Source organism: Lytechinus variegatus, chromosome 11, assembly GCF_018143015.1.
Source record: "Lytechinus variegatus isolate NC3 chromosome 11, Lvar_3.0, whole genome shotgun sequence".
NCBI classification, from domain to species: Eukaryota; Metazoa; Echinodermata; class Echinoidea; order Temnopleuroida; family Toxopneustidae; genus Lytechinus; species Lytechinus variegatus.
Window position 1 is genome coordinate 22,467,385 of NC_054750.1, and position 19,348 is coordinate 22,486,732.

The 19,348-nt window shown below is 36.1% G+C and overlaps 1 protein-coding gene across 1 annotated transcript in view; it reads left to right on the forward strand.

Annotated features, from left to right (window-relative positions):
• The first annotated feature begins 2,957 nt into the window (after window positions 1–2,957).
• The window catches only part of LOC121424264 (gamma-aminobutyric acid type B receptor subunit 1-like), a 51,671-nt gene continuing 35,280 nt past the window's right edge, over window positions 2,958–19,348 (forward strand). The window contains exon 1 of the mRNA XM_041619884.1: window positions 2,958–3,475. Within this exon, the coding sequence (XP_041475818.1) occupies window positions 3,128–3,475 (348 nt within the window). The 5' untranslated portion in view covers window positions 2,958–3,127. The remainder of the gene's footprint in view (window positions 3,476–19,348) is intronic.

Here is a 19,348-nt window from a genome sequence, read left to right on the forward strand (position 1 = left end):
CATTAAAGAATCAGCCGTTCTCACTTATTCTAGTAAAAAAAGGAAATCTATTTCAATTTCCTTTTTACGTACACATGGTTGAAATCGCATGCTTATTTATGCTGTATAAAATGAATGATGTAATCCATTTTAATTCGTGCATAATCATGATAATTTGTACAGTGAAATTTCACTCTTCACTTATCTAGACCAGTAGTAAAAGCAATTAAGCATATTTTGCATGAGAGTTTTTTTTTCTCCAGTTTTGCAATTTGTTACTTGGTGTGAATTGGGCCTTCATCACGGTACTCGCGTTTTACTTTGGGAAACTGGTTTGAAACGACATTTCTTTGTCAAAATAGGGCCCCAAAACAGGTAGAATCATGTAAATAGATTTTTTTTTTATTGGGGGAAAGAGGGGCAAGACATGTTTGAATTCTCGAAGAAACTTGAAAGCGAGGGAGCGAAGTGACTGAGCTTGTCGGGGAGCACCCTTGTATTTTCGAAAGTGAAACATTCAGGATTTCGTGCCCACTTTTGATGAATTTTGTGAAAAATTTCAGAAAAAATGTAAGTTCTCAATTTTTTTAGGGGGGAGTGCCTCCTGACCTTGAATGCAATGGCAATTCCGTAGTTTCTCTTTATGCATAGATTTAACGAATGGAATCATTCAGGTAGAGCTGGTTATGTGGAAAACACATGTTTGTACTTTTCTGTGAGCATGATAAGCAATTAACTTAGAAAAACATTAACATATAACCATGAAGGAGTAAAGAGAGAGGGAGAGAGAAAGAGAGAGGTAGAGAGAGAGGGTGAGAGTGATGGGAAGGGGGTTGAATGAAAAAAGAAAGCAGAGTACCTAGGCGGTAACCCGATAATTATGCAACAAATTTATTTGATTTTGTAGATTGTGAACTACATTACCCAAAGTAAACCAGCGAAAGTATGCTAAATGTAATTTTGTTTAAAGACATACCTACTTTGAACAAAACGTTTGCGCGCATTGATAAAAATCAATCAAAAGCGATTAAACACTTTAAACATGCCACCTAAATCATGATATTATAAAAGCGTGAAAAATGGTGCTCAATCAGCTCATTAGAATTATGATAAAATGTTCCTACATACAAAAGTCATGTATAGTACTGAATTAAGGACTAGATAAATAAATCACTTTGATAACCACATTAATACCAAATCAGTACTTATTCTGAAGCAAGTTATACAATTTTGAAAAATTTAAATAAAAAGAGTGTTAAAGAATAACTTATGTTATCAAAAGAGATGAGATGGACCTTGGATCATGGGAGAGGATTACTAAACGCAAAAATTGTATTTCTTTTTACATAATAAAGGTTGATGAATCAGCTAAGGACTATTCAAACTCGAAGCGCCCTTACCAAAGGCGTCGAAGGGGGGGGGGGATACTGATTTGCCCCTCCCCAAATTATTTTGAAAAATTGAAAAAAGGTTTTAAGAATATGTCAGAAAAATGGTAGAAAGCATTATAAAACAATTAAACATTGAATGAAAAATATAATTTAACGCAATTGTCATTATTGGTGCTTAAAAGTTTTCTGCTTGCTCCATTCGTGAAATTATTACAGCATTACAGAATTTTTAACGCGGAGTGAGCCGAAAATACAACGGAATTTTATTACCTTTGCCCCCCCCCCACCCCCAATGGAAACAAGGGTCGACGTCATCTTATATTCCATCACTCATGTATTGATTATTTGATTGTAATCCTTTGTTTGGATTTGAAATCAATAAATCAAACTGAAAATCTATTGCTGCCGAATTAGAGAATGACCGGGTTCCGCCTTACAAAGAGATACGATTGAGCCGATCAACCTCGAGTATCTGGCAATCCATCAATGTCATAATTTTCCTTTCAGAAATTCGCCTTCTGAAAACAAAAAGGATACTAAATTGTCAAGAAAACAGTGAATTTATGAATATACACAATATCTACCAAAAACATCAGTCCGTTATTTATATTGAAAAAGTCAAAAATAAAAAATAAAAATGAAACTGCATCAGCCTGGTTTTGGGCTAATACCAATCAAGGTATGAAAATTATCTGATTTTGTGTCAACACTCTGTAGTGTTTTTTTTAATTATAGGCCTATACTGTAGATGTCGGGCTTGTATTAAATTAACGCCCCTTTTGCAATTTATAGGAGCTTGGGTTTCTTTGGGCGTGTTGAGTTGATACTAGACGATATTTCCCTTTTAGATATAATTTCTAAACATTTCAGCACTTATAAAAAGAAATACATCAACTTAATTATATTTTTAGCAACAGTTTCCATTTAATCACCCATCACCTAGACACTCTTTGGACAATAACCCCTTGTAAGTTGTATTTCCCTGGTGCTCGGTTACTCAATATACTCAAAATCAATTTTAGTAGTGCAAAAGTGGTAGAAATATGATATATGTTGAAAATTGTTTCTCCGATAAAAACGTTGTTATATCTTTTAGATAAGATGTGTTGAAAACATACGTTTGGCATGAATATTGTAAAAAGGCAGAAGCAATGTTAGGTTTTATGTTACATTGTCATTGAAAAAGGACTCTCTGAATCACACAAGGACTTGAGGTAAAGAATGGTCGAGGATTGACTAAAGAAAGAAACCGAACACAACCCATCTCTAGTGTTTGGAATGGTTACTCTTGAAACTGGGTGACTCCAAACATGATTTGATTTTGGCTGCGTATTATCAAGCATTCGAGGAAAATGTTGACAAGCATGCGATTTTGATAATGAAAGGGCCGCAGATGTCTTATATAATGACATCCTTTGCTCATACTCATGAAGGATAGAGAGAGGGAGGGAGAGAGAGAGAGAGAGAGAGGGAGGGAGAGAGGGAGATGGAGGGTGGGAGAGGGGAAAGGTGGGTTGGAGCGGTTATCATCGTCATCATAGTTATGCCTTATCTCCGTTAGATGTAGACGTTGATCTGCATGCACGCGCACACACCTTGATTGCTCACGTGTCAGACGCGGTGATTTCGAACGATCACTGTATTACTAGTATATTTCTTATTTAAGCAGAAGTTTTAAGCTGCATCGTTCAGTTTCACTCTCATCGCATATTTGATTTATACTTCTCTCGTCTCATCTGTGAAATACAAGCCTGCGTATGATATTTCCTACTTTACCAAATACAAACGAATATCCCAGCTCTGGGGAAAAGATTCATGCTCCGCAAAAGAAGATGGAATTTCATCTACCGTTTCTACCAGAACTTCAGATGGTAATCGCAGCCGTGGGACTGATCAGCGGCGTGCTCACGGTTGACGGCGCCGTTAATTCGGTGGGGCAGCCCGGTGATGATCCGGTTGAGGGTGAAATACACTTTATTGCGTTGTTTCCGGGCGGAACCTGGGAGGGCTTAGAAATCGCAGGACGTATGGCTGTTGACGATATCAACTCCAATCCAAACATCCTCAAGAACTACACTCTTGTCATGCACGTTGACTATACCAATGTAAGTATCAATCCGTGAGTTTAGTACATCACCATAACATAACCTGTTTTTTATTTGTTTGTTTATCTGTTTGTTTATATGTTTTGTTTTGTTTTGTTTTACCGTGAAGTTTGTTTCACGTTTTTTGTTTTGTTTTAAAGAAATTATTATTTTTATCTCTATTTATTCTTTGTTACTTGCCGCACCCATACCATACACTGAATATTATTTTAACCATTGACATTTCTTGGGTATGTGCGTTTTAACAAGCCTTTTTATGCCCCTTTTGTGCATGCCAAATTTCCATTCATTATTTTGTTCATCTATATTTTTTATAAACATGTGCCAACCATAATTTTATCATCACCATCACCACTATTTGTTTCAGTTATGTTCTCTTGATACTTTTTGGCTTTGTTTTATGTTATTTATATTTTCTTTGTGTATGTATAATTTTGTTCTCATTTTGTTCTTTTTGATAAATTTTGAAATAAATAGGCCTACTGAATGGATTAAACTGAAGGTACAGTGATGTTGTAAAATTACCATTTTTAGATGCTGGAAAATCAGAACGTATTGTTTTTCGTTCAAGTTTATGATGCAAATTGGTTAACGCCATCCAGTCATCGGCTGTTGTTGGTTAATATTTTTGCATTTATTATTTTTGCAATAGTTTGGTTTACTTGTAACTGTTAAACCATGATGTTTGGCCAACAACTACAAATATATATATATATATATATATTTTGGAGGAGGAGGTGATACAAGATATTAAAAACAGTGTAAATCCGCATTTTTGAGATTTTGAAACGTATATTAAACAGGGGAGTGTATTTGTATTACATGCCGTTTCTTAAGGAATCTACGCGATCTTGTTTTCATGGTCTTAAGTTGCTAGGTTCTCTGCCTGAAAACACTAATACAGTCATTGAGGCCCTATACTAAGCCAGGATTATCCCTTTTTGGGGAATCAAACCTATGCATTAAAGCCTCACAACTTATCAGTTCGTTTAATCAAATGCAATTTTTCATTTTTTCGGCTTTCATTTTTGTTTCCATTTTTATTTAATTTAATTTTCATTTATTTCAAGGTTTCAATTTTAACATAGTTGCACAGCACCCCAAATCTTGGGAGTGTTTCATCACTCAGCAAGCCCACTTCATGGGGCTAGACTCAGATGCAACAACAACAATAAAACAGAATAAATGTCGAATCCTGAAATGAAATAAATCTCAGTAAAACATGTTTTTAGTATTGTAAGCAAAATTCGATGTACAAATGAAGAAAATGGGTCAAAGTTTTGATCCTAGATATTACGCTGACAGTCCAGTGTATCAGTTCGATCTCGTATCCTAGGTGATAAAGGCGCAAAATGCAACCTTTTTCATGATTGCACGTCTCATAAATACAATTTTGCACGTATGAGGTTTTTGTATCTTTGAGCATGTACACGTTTTTTTGCGTCCAAACGGAATTTTTTATTTGCAACTTTCTTTCTGCACAAAATATAACTCACCTTAAAGAGAAATGCCAGTAGTTGCAGTAAACACTGATTTCATGAGAAAGTCTGTAAAACCATGCAGGCTTAATTGTCAGTATATCATCGATGATCTAGATCTGGTACAGTTACATAAACTGAACTTTGTGAAATCTTGAAATCTACGCTGAAAAATGTTCGCACTGAAGATCACCAATACAGATAGGTACACGTGGGACAGTGTATTATTATTGCTGGAATAAAGACCCAACGGAAGTGACCGAATCCGCGCTTATTTTGCTTATTTCTCAGCAATTACACAATTTCTTCCAGAATCCTTTGGCACATATTTTCTATCGATACAAACAGACACTTGGGTGGTCATTATATTAGATTCTGTAAAAAGTCATTTCTAGATCGTTACCAGAACTGAAATTTATCTTTAAGTGATTTAAAAGGCGTCCTGGAATGAAATACTGCACCCCAAAAAGAAACTCCTGTAGTGTTTCCATTTGAAGGGTGTGTAATTGCACTTTTTTTAAAGTGTGTATGCCATATTCAGTCCAAAGACCGAGTATTTCAGAAGTATGCTGATCCAGGAATAATGAATGTTAATGTTGTTTTTCTGAAAAGCCCCAAGCAAGATTTGATGTTCATGAAATAAGTTAGCAACGTCAAGTAACAAATTGTTTTTCAATGATAAAAACGATAATGGGATTTGATATCCCAAACCGGGAGTCCGTTAACATTCAGGTTTATTTATAGAAAAAAATGCAATAACAATATTAGTCTTGTAATATTAAAGTTAAGCGTTTTCTTTCCAAATTTTTTCTCAACATTAAGAACATGTAGCTAGAACAAAACAGCTTAGCTGCTAGTGTGAATACATTCTTCTGTCAATAGACATTGATACATGAATAGCGAATTACGGTTAACTTACAAACTCGAAAATATTTAAACCAACCTGTACGTTGGTTAAGGCAGCCAGCCAACCGTTAAATGCATGCGAAATGCGTGTGATTTTTTAACCAACAGTTCATTGGTTTTAACCAAATTTACGGTTAAGCAATATGAGAGTGAACAAAGACTTTCTAACCACTATCTGATGAAGATATGAAACAATCGATGAGAATGAATCTCTGCAGCCAATTTAAACACCAGAAACAAAACAACACAAATGGTGAATGTAAAACGTATTGTCTTTCCTTCTTCTAGTTCTTCTTGACTTATCTGGTCACCTGTTTATCACTAAAGGCAGGGGTGGATCCAGGATTTTCCACAATGGGGGGGGGGGGGAATTTTCCGAGGAAAAAGGTTTTTCTTACCCCAAATGGAGGATATTTTGTCGCAGATAAAATGTGTACAAGCAAAAAAGTCTTCACTTTCAAGGGGTGGGGGAGGGGGGGGGGCACACTTCTGTTTCAACGCTATTTTTACATTACAAATTTTGATTTAAATTCTCAGGGGGGGGGGGCGGCTGTGTCCACCTGGATCCGCCAGGGTGTATTCGGGATGTATTATGATGATTACGGATGGAGATTCAATGCGATTCTTTCTTTATTCCATCAAGATCCGCATCCTAATTATGTGCTTCTAAACGATAAAATACACATTCTCTGCCAATAGAGACTGCCACAGCATATCTAGCCGCTTAAAAAGGAACAGATTCCTATTGGTTTTTGTTTTCTGGATTTCCTGTTTCAGAGTATGCCTTTGAATCGACATGCCTAAGATTTGAAGCATCAAATTTTAGAAGCAGACGATTCTTTTAATGTAAAATATATTATAATTCGATCCGCAAACTTCCACATACATGTACACCCCCACATAATGACCTCAAGAGCATTGAGAGACATACGATTCTACAGGCAATGTGCAGGCATGTATCTCTGGAATATTTGGAAGAAACTTGGAAAAAATGGGATCAATTACAATATACAGAGGGGGGGGGGGCAAAATAGGAAACTGGAAAACAGCAATTTCAAACATCAACCCGTAAATCGAATTAAGTGTGTCAAGATACCATCAATAATTATGATGGACATAAAGTTACATCTTTATGAATATTCTTTTTTCTCATATATATGCTGTTGAAAAAATATCAGGAGGTATCTTGGACATACAGACTTCGAGGAGAAATTATGCATTTAGTGAAAGAAAGGGAAACTTTCTTTTCCTAAGCACACTCGGCGACCAAGAATAATTGATGACTATCAATAGTCACTAACGTAATTTGCCATTAATGTTTCCCCAATCTCTCCCGAAGTGGAAGCATGCGAATGTTGTACAGTATTAAGGTGTTATTTTAAAACAATTATGGCTCTATAAGGAAATTTCACTTGGCAAGTGCTCAGTAAAGAGTAACAATTTTAGGACACTTTGAAGGGTCGATCCCATCAAAGTTAATGTAAGTATTGGTCTATTCAGTCACTCTCTATTTTAGTGATCCAACAATTCTGAGGGGGCGAGACATAGCGATGGGGTAAAATTTCTGAACAGTGTTAAATCATAATCCGGTAGGATGTGAACACCAAAGTAATTATAGATTGGCACGTATGCACCGATAAATGGTTTTCTGGGAAGGATACTCCCCAGGGAGTAGAGATGGTACACTTTATTTGTGAAAAAGTGATAGAGCATTATGACCGGGGTACAGTATAACAGTTACAATATTAAGCGCTTAGAAACCAACGCATGGGAATGCTTTCATGGTAATACGGAAACATACGGGAACCGGAGGGACACGCGTGACTTGGCCATCTGGGAGACTGTGCTCAACCCAGAGGCCCGGGAAACAGTTACCTGGGTAATTGGTTCCCTACTCAAGATCTGGTAATCGCACGCTGATCCCGCCGTCGATTCATGGCGTCTGTGACATCTGAATGCATAGTGGAAAAATGGTTCTATTTAGTTAAAAAAACACACAAAAGAACAACCCCCGCAATCGTTACTTTAAAATGGTGGAAAAACCCTCCAACAGCTTTGCTAGATAAACAGCCTAAATATAACCATCTTTGCCAACAATTAATCCCAACAACTCTTAAATTTCAACACAATAAGCCACCTATATTCAAGGCCAAACAGCCATCTCAGTCAATGATCAAGCCTTCCAACCATCCATGCGAGTATTAACAAGAATACATGTGAATTGTGCAATTTCAATCTATACATATTCTCAATTGCCATGTTACAATATAGAGCAATTGAACACGATGAGCAAAAGGTGTAAATATAATGTCTGGACAGCTAGGTGTAAGAAAGGCATACTTTCCTTACAAGTTACATTCCGCAAGCGATTTTGTATTCAGGTCAAACAATATCCATATCCCAGACCAACCAACCAACCAACCACAGTACTCATATTCAAGCATGTCCATGCCAGTGATAATTATTTTACCCTTTTATTGTACATTTATATATATATATATGTACCCAATTGCGCTTTACAGCACAAAGCAAGTGGACAAGAAACAATCATTAACAATGAAAGCATGTGTTATCATACCAAAAGGAACAACAGGGAAGCCATGCTATCTTTAAAAAATACTTTACATTATGATTCTATCTTCGATCAGTACATTATTATATCCCAACCGACAATGTAATCAAGTCTAAATAGCAAATATTACTAGTAACCAATCATTCACATCAATAAACAAGCCCAACCAACTATCCATGCCAAACAATCGAGGTAAAAAATATCCATGACGGTAAACAAGCCCAACCAACTAACCATGTCAATAAACAAGCCCAACCAACCATCCATGTCAATGATCAAGCCCAACCAACCAATTATGCAAATATCCAGCCCGACCAGCCATACATCCCAATAACCAAGCCCAACCAACCAACCATCAATGTCAATGATCAAGCCCAACCAACTAACCGTGTCAATAATCCAGCCCAACCAACTACCCAATCCAATAAATAAGCTCATCAAAACCGCCATGTCGAGTATCAAATCTTAAGTGGCATAAATTTGCTTCCCAATATTTACAAATCTATACATGCCCTTCTACCACACGGTATCAAATTAGAGTGGGAGTGTTCAAAACAATGACCGACTCAACGGAGTATAAAGCTGAAAATTACTTATTTTTCACGGAATGCACACTTGTGTCTCGCACCTAGGTGTATTACGACCATATGCCCACGATACGCGTGGAAACCGTCTTTCACCGCAAAGTAAATTACACAGATATGAATGCGCGTCGTCTTATTTTCGCCGACAGCTGCTCAAATTTTTTGTTTTGGAAAATCGATCAGTAATATTTCACAGTAGCGTGCCATCCGCACATTTCAATCCTATCATGCCTATATCATTACATTCTATCAAAATTTATTTTATTTTCCTAACCGGAAAATGAATGTATTATTGTTATTATTAAATTGAAAAATCTATTTTTTGACATATTAGACACAATATTCAGAGAAGAATGTCATGTTTGACGATTTTTTTATTATTGTTTTCTTTTTTCTTATTGGTCGTGAAGATTTGGCTTGGGGTATATGACCCACACCCCCATCCTCACGCTAGTATCTCCAGCCATGATTGAGGAAGCCTAATTACCCAGTAGGAAGAAAGCATTATTCAAAGATGTAAAAAATCATAAAAAAATATTTGTGGATCTTAAACACACACAAACACACACAAAGTACCCATTTTTTACAAGCACATGCTATTGGCTACTCCGTTTTTTATGTATTGCCCCTACACATGATAAAATCGGACTTTCGAATAGGAAAATGCAGTACAAATAAACGTATTGTTTGTTTGTATCTATTCCCATATAAAAAAAATTAAAATACATACATGCTAAATTTAACATAACATACAGATCATATGAAGGATGGCCCATTTCATCGGTATTGATAAAATACCACTGTTCTTCCATGGGGTCCTAAAAGCTTAAGAATAGGGAAGTGATAAATATAAACATAACATTTCCTTGACTGGACCATGTCTTGAAGGTATCTCCCGATCTATCTTTTTTCTATTCAGTTTATTTTAACACAATCAGACGCCTGCCTGTCAAGGCGTTGAAAAGTAATCATATTAGAAATAATATATCAAATCACGAGAAATAAATGGATTAAATGTTATTACGGCAATAAGTGGGTCAGGGCTGAAATTGCAACTTCAAAACCAGATGTAGGATTTTGCAGCAGATCAATTTTTGCCATAATCTCATTTGTGTCCTGGGTCTAAAGAAGATCGTTTAAATTAGCTACAGTCTTACGAATTAAACCTGCCAGGAATCGCGCCGAAAATCCTTATATACACTGCTAAAACATAGGTTGGTCAAGTAGATGAAGCAACGATGAAACGATATTCCAAACAATTGAAAATTCAATAAATAATTAATGATCTATTTATGTTCATGCATTTATAAAATAATGTAATATTCCAAATAAATCATTTTTATGCGGGTGGATACATTGTTTAAAAGAATACGCAGACGACGCCTTATTTCATTTTAATCAAATATGTTTACTCTAAGATTACAAGATCACTCAGAAAACTCTTTTGCATGATGTTTGGAACGTATCAATTCCGTCCATACCTTCTATGTTGCCATTGCCTGATAATCATGTATACTTGGCGCTATATATATCTATATAACGTAAGTACGAGTCGTAATCCACTCGAATGCGAGGACGCGTACAGAAAATCATTTAAGGCCACCGCACACCTTATGACTGTTCGCGACCCGATTTTGGAACAAATCGCATTTTCCTAATTTTCTGAAAAAGTGAATGGAACATATAATTTTATTTGAGGTTAAGATTAATTGAAAGAATACTAATATAACAATTTTGAAAGATTTCAAGGCATTATTTTAGAGTATGGGCCAAAAATTAGTTTCAAATCTTGGCCAATCGTACGACTGCTATGACGTCATTACGACTAGATATTATATTCGCTTTTATTATAAGATGGATGACAGCATAGTCACAGATTTGAACATAGATATTCGCACGATGAATTAGAACATTACACAGTAAGAATATCCAAGTCGCAATATTAGCATCAAATTCTATACATTTTATTCTGAAATCGGGTCGCAGACCAATCGTAAGGTGTGCGGTCGGCTTTAGACGCATCGTGGTCTGCTTCTGCGCTTAACCATTGTCAGCGTAACATGAACTTCGTAAGGACGTGGCCTGGACGTAACATTCATCGACGAAGTCGACGATTTCCCATTTTTCCTTCGAAACAACGAAATTGACGCAACGTCCGGGGGGAATCCTTTCTAGTTTCACGAAGAAGTCAGAAATTACCCATGACTGAAGGGGGCATCAGTTTGCAATATCAAGTTGCCTTAAATTTTGGTGGGAGGATGTAGATTGATTTGGTAGAAGGCATTATGTTTTACCACAAATTTTACCAAATGAATCATGCGACTAGAACTAATTAATTTGAAAATCAAGGATTTGGGTCGATTTATATATTTATCAGAGCGCTCAGCTTCCCTTTTACATTGCTAATCTTTAAAGGTTCATTGAAGCTTGCGCTCACGCACGACCCCAGAGACGTGCATGCACTCTTATTGATTTGATATGTCTCAATAACTATGTTAAGCTTATCCTGTTGATATGCTTTAATCTAATATTTGTGTTGCACCCGTCTCTTATCGATCTGTGGATGTAAGAAATAGATCGGAGACGTCATTTCAATTGAGGCCGTATCAAGCAGGAATGGATTCACAAAGTTCACAAACCATCAAGAGTATGGAAGTCCTCTGACGTTCAAACAGGTATACAATAACAACTGTCGCATTTGATATCAAAGAAGATGTATATCAAAAGATTTATGAAATGGTACTGGTTATTGTGCTAAAAGACGCACCATTAGGTAGCCGGGGGGGGGGGGGGGGGGCTGGAAGTTTGGGTTGATGCATTTTTTCCTTTCTTATTTGAGTATGTTTTTCCTTAGTCTATTGAGACAAGATTTTTTTTTGCCTATTTCAGATGATTTGTCAGTGGACAAAGTCTATTTTTGTTTTACTCTAATGGTGAGTCAACTTCCAGCCCCCAGGATATCTAATTTTGCGTTCCTATTTAAAGGCCAGGGTAATAATATCTAAGTCCTTTTGAGGCGCATAGAGACGTTATGATCCTAATGTTACATGCGCTATACAAGAACTGTTTATTATTATTATTATCACATGACCGTACGCAGCGGGAAGGGGCAGTTGCCCTCCCCATAAATTTTGAAAACTTACACTTTTCACTAAAAATTTTCACAAAATTAACCAAAAGTGTGCATGAAATCCTGTACTTTCACTTAAGAAAATGCAAAAGCACCAAAAATTGAAGCTCGGCTGCATTCCTCTCTCGCTTTTGAATTCAAAATGTGCACGTCCTGCCCCTAGGATGAAAAAAAATAATCTGCGTACGGCCATGTATTTTCATATGTCGGCGCTGGTCTTGCTGAAAGTTTGCTCGTAAATTCGCATATATGATGAAATTATTATGATTCTTTAGGAAAGCATCTCCTTTAATAGTACGCAAACCTCACTTAGAGTGGAACTTGTTTGAGAAGTTGTTGCCCTCTGCGTATAATAGGTTTGCTTAATTCCCAAAGGTCAAATGTAGTCGCATCTGAGCATATTTTTTTTCTCCCGAGTATTAAGAAAGCGCTTTGTTTCAGAGAGAAAATATGAAACAACCAAAAACATTTACAAAAAACGTTCCATCATGATTCATCAAGCCAATTACTATCACCATAACTTTACCACCTCGACCACTGCAACTATACCACCACAACCTTCATCATCTAAACACCCTCCTCCCTAATCATGATCTTCATCCCAATTCTAGTATTTAAATCAGGAGAGGGACGGAGGGTTCTACGACATTTCCTCTGGCGACCATTGCTCCGACGGAATGTAAAACCTAACCTCCAAATCTAAGTAAACCCCTTTCATAATCTTTTTTTTTAAATATTCTGTACCAAAAACTGAATCCTGACTCTAACTCTATATGGTTTGCATAATGTCGTCACCGAATGGGGATATGGAGGGGGAGAAACGAGTCTCACCATCACTGCTGCTTTTGCACCCCCCCCCCCCCACCGCCATCTGATCTCCACCCCTTCCTCGACCTTCTCCGCTGCTCTTCCTTTTCACATATTTAACATGCCAATCTCTAGCTAACTCTCATCGATTATTCCCCTTATCTTGACTCCTCTTCAACCACCTCTCTACTCTCTCTGACGGATTTAAAAACCGTTCATAAAGTGTCTGATCTTTTCACCTGATTCCATGCATACAATCATCACGTTTACTTTGCGATTCGGAAGAAAATTATAACGGATATTGTTTTTGTTCGCGGAGCATTTAGTCTTTGACATTTGGCAAACGATTTTATAGTCCCCATGTACATTTTCATTCCGCAATGTCGGATGTGTCAAGTTGAATTTTAATCACAGTTCATCTCCCCCTCTCCGTCCAATTTACTTCGGAGTAAAATGCTAACGTAAATCATCAGCAAACGCATATCGATTAAGTTATCCTGCCTTCGTACTGTAAATTTCCGAGATCTAATCAAGAGACTGTGGTTAGAGTTGCAACCAAAAATTCCAGGTCTATACATATAAACAAAACAAACTAGATAAGTCACTAACAATAGTAATTCTTCATTGTTTTCATATTTACTATCTTTCAAATTTTGAATCACCTAAAAGATTGCATGCAAATGCAATATTCATTCTACAAAATCAGTCCGTTGAAGAAGGCTTTCGACTTTGGAAGTATTACATCAGCAACGAAAAAAGGAAAAAAAGTTTCGCTGGTATAAAGGGGGTGCACTGCCTTGAAGGTCACATCATATAACAAATCAGAGCAAAACAGATCCACATACTTTATCCAATTTTTTGTATAGCTCTGCTGCATAATTTTTAAAAGAAAACCCTTTAATATTGTTTCCCAATTGTATGTCTCCCACTCCCCCACAAATCCCCTCAACCATGTAGACGGTGACATTAACCATGATGAAAAGAATAATCAATTTCACCTTCACTTTTCTCGTTTTAATGACTTTTCGTTTAAATCGCAAATAGTCGGTTCCAATTTTCTCATTCGTCTCAATTACTTCGTTAATACTAGCGATGATTACAGCTTACTCGTTGGGATTAACCTTCGCTGGAACAAAAGTAATTAATCCTTTAGCATTGGTGAGTATTTATGACAAGGGTCACTAGACCCAAACCGCCTTTTTTGTTTGCCGGTCAATTAGAAGTACTTTATCACGCCAATACAATTTCGAGTTTATATCGTTGCTTTGAAAAACTCCTTGTGAGCCTCTTCATTTTAAGATAGTTTAATAGAAATTAGAGCAAAAGCTTTAGTTATGTAGATGCATTTTTCCTTCAAATGTGTAAATTTCTCGAAGTTGATTCCCAATCATTTCATTGTCATTAAATTGCACGTGGGAGAAAACATCTAAAGTAACAAATAATAATCATTATACTTGCTTATAAAGCGCTTAATACTTTGTCAGAAGTCTCTAAGCGCTCTACAGTATATGCAGCATAATTACCCTGGCTTTAGCAGTGCAGCTGTTACGCAAATAACAAATGTTTTTTTAGATTTCTTTTACATTCCTCTTTTTATTTGTTTATTTGATTATTGATAAATATGATTTTTATATAATCTTTTGAGGTATTTTTAAGTTACATCTTATTTATATTTCATTTATTCATTTTATTTATTCACTTCTTTTTTTTTTTTGGGGGTGTATATATACAAATCCCATATCAAATTGTTTGCTCTACTAATAGTCTCTAGAGAGTATCAATGAAAATATATTGTTTAAAAACTTGAAGATATCACTTCTCGTTGATTTCAGTAGATATAACATGTCATGATGGACCGTTCAAATTCAAGCGGCAATTTAATACTGAAATGAATTTAAAAATAGTTACTTCTGCCTGATCCACTCTTTAATCGAATTCAAATTAAGAATGGTCAGACAACATCGAGGTTGCACGCATTTTCCAAATTATAGGTTTCTGTAAAATGTCATGGCATACAAGATTTTTTATCAATATTAATAGTGTTAGGAATCTCTCCTTAAGAGAACAGGAAGGTTCCCGCAGAGGCATAGGCGGCGGAAGCGGGGGGGACGTGTCCCCCCCTAAATTTTATGTGGGGGGACGGTCCCCCCCCTAAATTTTGTTTTGATAACCTTTTTTTTTTTTTTTTTTTTTTTTTTTTTTTTTTTTTTTTTGCTTGTCAATTTTTTTTCCTGCGTCCCCCCTAAATTCACGTGGGCCCCCTTGACACGTGTGTTGTCCCCCCTAAAATTTAGGTTGATGACCTTTTTTTTTTTTTTTTTTTTTTTTTTTTTTTTTGCTTCTCAAAAATTTTTGGGTCGCTTGTCCTATTTTTTACATGTGTCCATCCCAAATTTCAGGTGGACACCCCCTAAATTTATTGGCTTCCGCCGCCAATGCGCAGAGGAGTTTCGAGTACACCTGAAATGTTATATTGTGTAAAATTAAAGAAAACCTGTATATGGTGTAAGAACCTTACAAATTGTCTTGTAATTTTCTTATTTTTAAATAGTCCCTGTTCTGTTAGACTTCTTGCAGAAAATGTTCTGGGGCGGTATTCTGAGGTCATTTTATCTTTAAAATATTTTATTTTATCTCTTAAAATGAAATTGGTATTCTGAGATGACATTTTATCTCCGAAATAAAATTTTCAATTTTATCTTGCGTATAAATTTTATCTTGCGTAACTATAGATGATACGCAACAGAACAGTGCTTGCATAGACATACCCATCGCGTATCTGGGTATTGCAACGCGGATGATGTGCTTGCGTTCGTGTTACTTTGAGGAAAAAAATAAAATAAACTCAAAAGAGGGTAGGGGCTATTTTATCTCCGCGACGTTGATTTCACCAATATTTCTAGGTGAGTTAACCCCAAATTTTGACATAAAATGAAGAAAAAAGATATATTTATTGAGAATAACACCTTAACGTTATTCCTGTACAATCAGAAAGTATTCCATAGGATATATCTTGACTAATATTGTCTTTGAAATGATGCTTGAAAAGATGCGATGGAGACTTCGAAAAAAAGATGAGAGTTTTGTCCTTTTTGTTAAAAAGAAATCTCTAAAGACGCGCAAGCGTATAGTGCAAGCCTATTTTTGACACTTTTGACACACCTCCTGGCGGAATGGATTTCAATTGGTTGAGTGACACGAGAGAGCTATAAAAGCGCGTTTCTAATTGGATATTGATTAAAAAGTAGGTGTGTCTTACAGAGATAAAATGAAGATAAAATTGTTCTCAGAATACCAATTTGGAGAGATTTTATGGGTATTTTATCTCACTGATTTTAACAGAGATAAAATATTTTATTTTACCTGAGATAAAATGGATCTCAGAATACCACCCCTGTTATAGCAATTTTCAGAATGATTCTGTATTTTTTATTTCATGTAAATTTTTAACAGTGTAGACTTCATAGAAACTAATAATTTCACTTCAAGGCAAATCATTGTAAGGACTTTGGTTATTTGATTTGTTTTGCGTGTAAATTCCTCGGATTATTAAAGATTTACGTAGAAAAAAATAATTAGGGTTTCACAATGGGATAATTGGAATATAATGTGGCATCGTGGAATGTAATACAATTTCTCATTCTAGTGGGAAGAATAACCTTCACAAAAAAATGTAATTAATCATGTTACCACATAATTGCTTGAAAAAAAAATCAACAAAAAGTAAATATCACGGGACATAGTGCATTGATGATTACTTACCGATTTGACTCGTCTAATTGGATTTTAATAACCGTCAATGGCAATCGCGCGCAAGATTTTTTTTAAAAGTACCTTGGACGGTGATAGGACTCTAATGGTTATATTAAATCACAGATTAATATTTCCATATTTCTCCAAAATTCATCGCTACTATTGATAGCACAAATTGTAATTAAAATACATAGCGAGGGAGAGTGAAAGAGAAAGAGTGAAAGACATAGACATACAAAGGGTTAAAATAAGACAGAATTGATTATAGTAAGCCCTATGTTATAAGGCATTTTAGACAAAGAGTGTTCACTTCCTGGCAAAAAACAACTAAGAAGTCTTTGTCGAAAATTTACGAGCCGGAACCGCAGATTAGCACTAGTTTCATCAGCCGATGAAAAGTTGCAAATGAATCCTTTCTCCAGAATCAAGGGCTAAATAACTGTTTCGATTCGCCAATTTTCGACAATGCCTTTTTGGCTGTTCTTTGGCATGAAGGGCATTTTGACAATGCATTTACTGTATCCTTGAATACTCCTTACGCCGCTGAGCCAAGTACATCTGATGAAGAACAATGGTGTCGCAGCTCCTGCTGGCCCTCTGTAGCTCGTAGCAACCTGTTGATTCACATATATACATTTCGGAAAGGAATAGGACGGTATGCAGGATACAGGCCTGGTGAATGGATCCCATGCCCTGTCCACGTTGTCCTGCCTCCTCTGGTTCCTGGGTGATCCGCCAATGCTTGCAGTGTGATTTCTGTGATAAGGAAGCCATCCCTTACGTGAAAAATGTAATAAAGAGGAGAAATAAAGGAATTTAAAATATCAAACATAATGGTTAAAGGGGATTATTGTTGGATATATCGTACACTGATTTTAGAGCAAATATTCAAATTATGAGATTCCCGCCTTCTGTAGGACGTAATGATGCGCGTTTGGATGAGATAGCAGAGTGCAATGGGTTTCATCGAATATGGTGCGGCACACTATTATTTCGTTGATGATCCTAGTAGAAGACATATAGTAGAATACAAAAACCAGGGAAACAACGAATAACACATGTAACTGGCAGTTGGAAAGCATGATAAACTGATATTAAGGACAAACTACATAACATGAATTTACCACAAATACAAAACAAGTGTAAATTGGAGAAGACAAATTGTAGAAAACGAAATAACGGTCGTCTTTGATATTTTTTGACTACCCTCCGAAGGTATAGAGCATTTTTTTTTTCACTTATTCATAATGCCATTATGACTAGAACACGCTATCCTTATTATAGTTTAGCTGTTCATGAAAAAAGGAGAGGAAAAGATGTGTAAAAAAAGGTTTAAAAAAGATCAAAATTTTAATATACAATTTTTCTTTCCAAATATACAAATTCCATGATGTGGCCTTATTAACATGATTATAATAACCCTATTATTAAAGAAATAATAATTAATATTATTATTGCGTAACCTTGATAGAGAGACACTAGAATTTGAATGAGGCATTTATCCTCTTTACCTGGTCCCTTGGAGAGGAACTTAAGTCGTCGATCCTCCGTTCGATTGCTACACGCATTCATGTTTTTGTAGCAATCATGCAAAAAATTATATTAACCTCTTTTATTTTTACCATATAAATTATCGAGCATGGGATTTCGCCATTTAATTCGAGGCTTGCTCTATTTTCTTGTTTTCACTCCGAGATGATTCTCTCTAGATCACGTACGCGACACGATTAAACGTCCATTGCTATTTCTCCAAGATATAATTTTCTCACTGGCGCCGCGTGCACACACACACCCACACGCACCAACCCTAATACGAATACACCCCCACACACAGACTCACCCTCTTCACCACTGCATGTGAGAATCACGCATTACCAAACAGTTCTTTACAGATTCAACATTTCAAAAGAATATCGTTGCTCCCAATCAAATTATACTTGCTTACTCTCCCGCGGGTCTGTGAACCATCCTTTCTCCATGTCAAAGTATCGTGAGATCAAGGCGATTCCGACCACATCAGCCAGCCATAATTTCTTCTTTTTTTCGCGTTACTTAAGGAGACGTGCACTTTGGCGTTACAATCCTCCCGAGAAGTTCGCGTCTGACCTTAATGGTCATTAGTTGCTTTTTGCCGATTTCAAAGCGCGTTTCGCCAATAAAAGGCCAGAAAGCTTTTTTTTACAAGGGTATGAAGGAGCGTGAAAGCCATTAATCTACTCGACACTCCTTGAATTCCATTGTTCATTTTGTTTTATAAGTTCGATGAATCTTTTTCTTCTGCTCATCGTTTCGAAACGAATTTATTGCATTCCAAACTCGAGAGAGTAATTTTAAATTGAATTCCCCACTTTCATTTTATTTTTTTGTCCAAAAGATGAAGGCTGCTGAATAACAACTTTTTAAAATATGTCTTTATCAACATTCCAGAGTTTGATGAAAAAAAATGTATTTTTGATATCATTTTCGTGTGAAAAAGCTTGGGGAGAGAAAAAATGTACACAGTTTGAAACTTTAAATGCGAGTAATATGAAACCATTTTAAGCCATTAGCTTGTATGCTCGTAGGGCTTGTAGGGATATATATATATGAAACAAAACTCTACTTCAGTTCGAATCTCACCAAAAATGGTATTTCCTTTAGTAT